Source organism: Aulonocara stuartgranti (genome assembly GCF_965226115.1).
Source record: "Aulonocara stuartgranti genome assembly, chromosome: 12".
In the NCBI taxonomy this organism is placed as follows: domain Eukaryota; kingdom Metazoa; phylum Chordata; class Actinopteri; order Cichliformes; family Cichlidae; genus Aulonocara; species Aulonocara stuartgranti.
The window spans coordinates 17,307,181-17,311,034 of NC_138948.1; the positions used below are offsets into that span (position 1 = coordinate 17,307,181).

Genomic DNA, 3,854 nt, shown 5'->3' on the forward strand with positions numbered 1-3,854 from the left:
ATACACTTCAGCTCTAAGCTCGCTGCTTATTCTTCCATGCTATTTTGCTCGTGTTGTAAGATCTTTTGACACCCCCCGCCACTTTGATCCATCTTCTTTTCATCACTCCCTGTCAGTCCCACCTTCCTTTTATCCCTGTACTATAGGTATTGTACTATCTTGTCTCTCTTGTGTTTATTGTTTCTTCTCGTCATTTGATAACATCAGATTCTGTTCATCTTTTATTATTTCTTTAAGAACCAAGGCCCAATGCTCAATTACTCGTGTCTTAGGTAAAAAGGGACTAAAACAAGATTTATATGAAAGCATTCTGGGATCAAATTGCAAATCAGAATGTTTTTCTAAACTTTCTGAAGGTTGGACAGACTTAAAACAGTATGCTGTTGTCTTCTAAGCTCATTAACAAAGGAATGGGGTCATTTTTCTCCTTTTTTCATTACAGAATACAGTACACTGTAAAAATGCATTTATTAACATTAAAAATAAGACAATTTGAGCACACATACTCTAGAACGTATAGCTGCATGTTTGTTTTTGAGGTGAGCAATTTTGGTTTAATTCAGCTGAGAGGAGGAACGAGCTCTAACCATGACAAGAAAATGCTTTCGCGTAGCTTCAATCAGGAAACAGTCAAATGAGCTACTTGTACAAAGGCAGAAAAACCTTTAAAGCTTTCCTTGGGGAGTTTTTGATGAATTGAAAACACAACAGCGTGATGTTTATGAGAACAGGTCTGCATTCTGTTTGTGTCGTGCACACACGCACGGCACAGACAGATGCCGTACAGCTTCCTACATATTTAAGATGCTCTGCTGATCAGTGGGAGTAACAGAAGTAAAGAAGCAGGAGTAGAAAGGACGAAGACAAATAAGCCTAGAAGCTAGTGAACATGGATGTAAACAATGTTAGACTCGAAATGTGTGCTGGCTCATTTGCGAGACCTCAAAGGCACCCACACTGTGTTGTGGTGAGAAACCCTGGATGCACTCTTAACATTGTCAAGACAACTCAACGGGGTACCTTTAAGATTAGATACTGATGCGTAAAAGATGGTATTGCAGTGTACTGCTTTTATATCAAAATAAATCATATTTGATTTAAATCTTTGGCACACTCCCATAGATCTGATCACAGTAATAAATAACATTTATTCATTACAAAAAACAAATAAATATCAATAACTTAATATATTCAAGATTTCATAAATACATCTCATATGCGTGATGTTTTGTGTAACTTATGTGCTGTACAGTAGACAGTGAGTTTGCTGAATGTGTGACTGTGACTGAGTATAGATGGGAATATCAAATCCCACATAGCCAAGCTGTAGGCTGTAAAGGAAGTCATAGAAGCTGTAACCGTGCCGAGGTAACTCTTAAAAGTAATTTCTCTGGGGTGAAAACTTGTGTAATGCCACTTCCTGTTTATTTACTCCTATACTGCTAAATCCAAGTCATAAATCACCACATGCCAAAAAAGCTTCTGTGAGTGAAATCAAAACAAAAGAAAAAACACTTAACATTATACCACTATAGAGTGGGAGTATAAAAAGTTTAAATTACACAAAGCCTGACAAGTTGCACTCCCTACACGCAGCCACATCTTCTGGCGGAGTGCTTCCTCACGGTGTGGTAAACCAGGCTGTCGTCCAGAAACGAGAGATCGTCGTCGAACGCTATTGGCCGACAGCAAGCCTGAGGGGGAACGTCTTTGGCGGGAAGCCTCCTGTTGTGAATGAGGTTGTAAAGGATTTTGTCGTAGTTTGTCTCTGACTTTCTGCACGGTCCTGAGCAGTACCTGAATATCATTTCCTCACTGGAGCGGTAGCCCAGACCGAGGTCAGACACGTTGAGGTGGATCTGCTTTAGCACGCAGCCCTGTCCTCTACCACCGCCTCTAATCTTCCCACCTGCGCCAGCACCTCTAGATCCCCCTTCTCTTCTGTTACTGTTTCGCTGGCTTGTCCTTTTTCTCTTTCTCCTTCTATGTCGGGTCCTGCTGTCAAAGTTATCTTTGGAGGGGGAAGAGATGGGGACGGCAGCGGCGGTGGTGCTGGTGGTGGAGGTAGATGAGGACACAGTGAGCGAGGAGGAGCGACGCATTCTACTGATGGTTACTTTGATGAAGTTCACCACATCTTCAAACTCATTTGGGAGGGGCTCCTCAGTGGTGTCTGAAACCAATTAAGAGACATGCATAAGGCTGGACAGAACACACTGTTTCACTTCTACACACCCCACTGGCTATTGAACACATGCAGTGCTGTGTCACTAAACTACACATGCACATCTTTAAATGATACAGAGGTCTCTTCTGTGGAGGCAATACTGATGGGGTGGATTTAGGTGTCTTACGAATGAGTCCCATTGTCACCAGACGCTTTTACGTTTAAGTGGGATTAAACAATGAAGACAACACAGCTACTATGTAGCCTCGTGGCACAAGTTACTTGATGGAAAATGAATTCCTAATTATTACCACTTGAAGTTATTCTTCTGAGGGGAAAAAAAGAGGCATTCATCTGCCAATAAACTGAGTATGATGAGACGTGTAACTGCAAAGGTTTTAAGACCATGATCAATCTGAATCAAATATTCGTTCAGCATAAAATAAAATAAATTTTAAGTATAAGCAACTTAACTGGTGACCACTTACACATGTTTTCTATTTGTTGTTAGGTTTGCCAATTTTTGATTTTTTTTTTCTCTTTCTGGTGGACACATCACCATCACGTTTTAAGCAATTCACACAAATCTCATTGCAAATGACATATCGGGTTTGCGCACTTTCGCTACCCTCACATTTGTCTCCTCCAGCCAGCGTTTCGTCCCTGTTTGCGGTATCCGCGCGGCTCATGCTCGTGGAAGAAACAGACAGGCCGATCTGAACGGGCGGGAGCTCGGGGGGACTCTCGGCGACGCGCCCTCTCCTCTTGGTGGACGTGGGCTGCTGCGGGCTCTGGAGCAGCGGGCTGGCGTAAACGGCACTCAGCAGTATCAAACAAGTGGTTAGACTATCCCATAACTTCATTGTCCACTTCAGTCCGACAGTAGGACATGGCGCGATGCAAAATCAACAGGTATCATCTGGCAAAAGCGCTCCACGGACGTGTAATAGTTAGACTCATCAGAGCTGCTGCCAGTCCAAATGGTGGTAATCGACCGTGCGCACTGCAAACTGCACGCAATCACTCACATGCCAGCTGGACAGCGAAACGCAATGTGGCGCAACATTCAGGGCACAGACGCGCAAACGCAAATCAGCGGCTCCTCTCTGAAGTTGACTCCAAAACGGGTCCAACAACACTTTAACGATGAAAACCTTTTTTTTTTTCAGTCCTTCACTGTTTTCATTCAACACAGTTCCTGCTGCTGACTTCGGGCCATCTCTCTCACCATCAATCCTGACTGAGCTGCGAGGAAAAGCGAGAGAGCTGGGGAGTGCTGGTGACGTGCGACGGTCCATCCTCTGCTTCTTCCTGTCTCCACCCCATGCATGGGAACTATGCAGAAGGATGGAGGCCACAGACAAGACAGAAGCTGAAGTGTGGAGTTGGTGAGAGTTAAAGAGTTATATCACCAAGGAAATCCAGAAATGTGCCTCAGATGGGCGGGAGAAGTTCCATTCTTTCCGAACCAGAATCCCCATCCTGCTTTTCGACTTGGGTTGATATTGGACGGAAAACATTTTTCCAATTAGCCAGTCAAAACAGATCGAATAGATTGTGTCGCTCCTGATGAAGACCATGTGCTTGAAATCCCACAGTTCTCCACTTAATGTACTTCAGTGCTATTTAACTTCTAGAAGTTGATGTGACAACCCTTAGGCCAAGCATAACTGCGCCAGTAATTTCT

At 43.6% G+C, this 3,854-nt stretch overlaps 1 protein-coding gene across 3 annotated transcripts; it reads right to left on the reverse strand.

The window, feature by feature from the left end:
* Positions 1-451: 451 nt before the first annotated feature.
* Positions 452-3,531, reverse strand: LOC309718929 (glial cell line-derived neurotrophic factor-like). Of its 3 annotated transcripts, none has more exons than XM_082554584.1 (2): positions 3,396-3,531; positions 452-2,173 (listed from the first exon to the last, which is right to left on the reverse strand). In XM_082554584.1, exons 1-2 carry the CDS (start codon positions 3,463-3,465, stop codon positions 1,587-1,589), a joined length of 657 nt encoding a protein of 218 aa, XP_082410710.1. In that variant the 5' UTR covers positions 3,466-3,531; the 3' UTR covers positions 452-1,586. The 3 variants fall into 3 exon arrangements, with proteins under 3 accessions (XP_082410710.1, XP_082410709.1, XP_082410708.1); XM_082554583.1 differs by having other exon boundaries at positions 2,802-3,487; XM_082554582.1 differs by having other exon boundaries at positions 2,787-3,487.
* Positions 3,532-3,854: the final 323 nt, after the last annotated feature.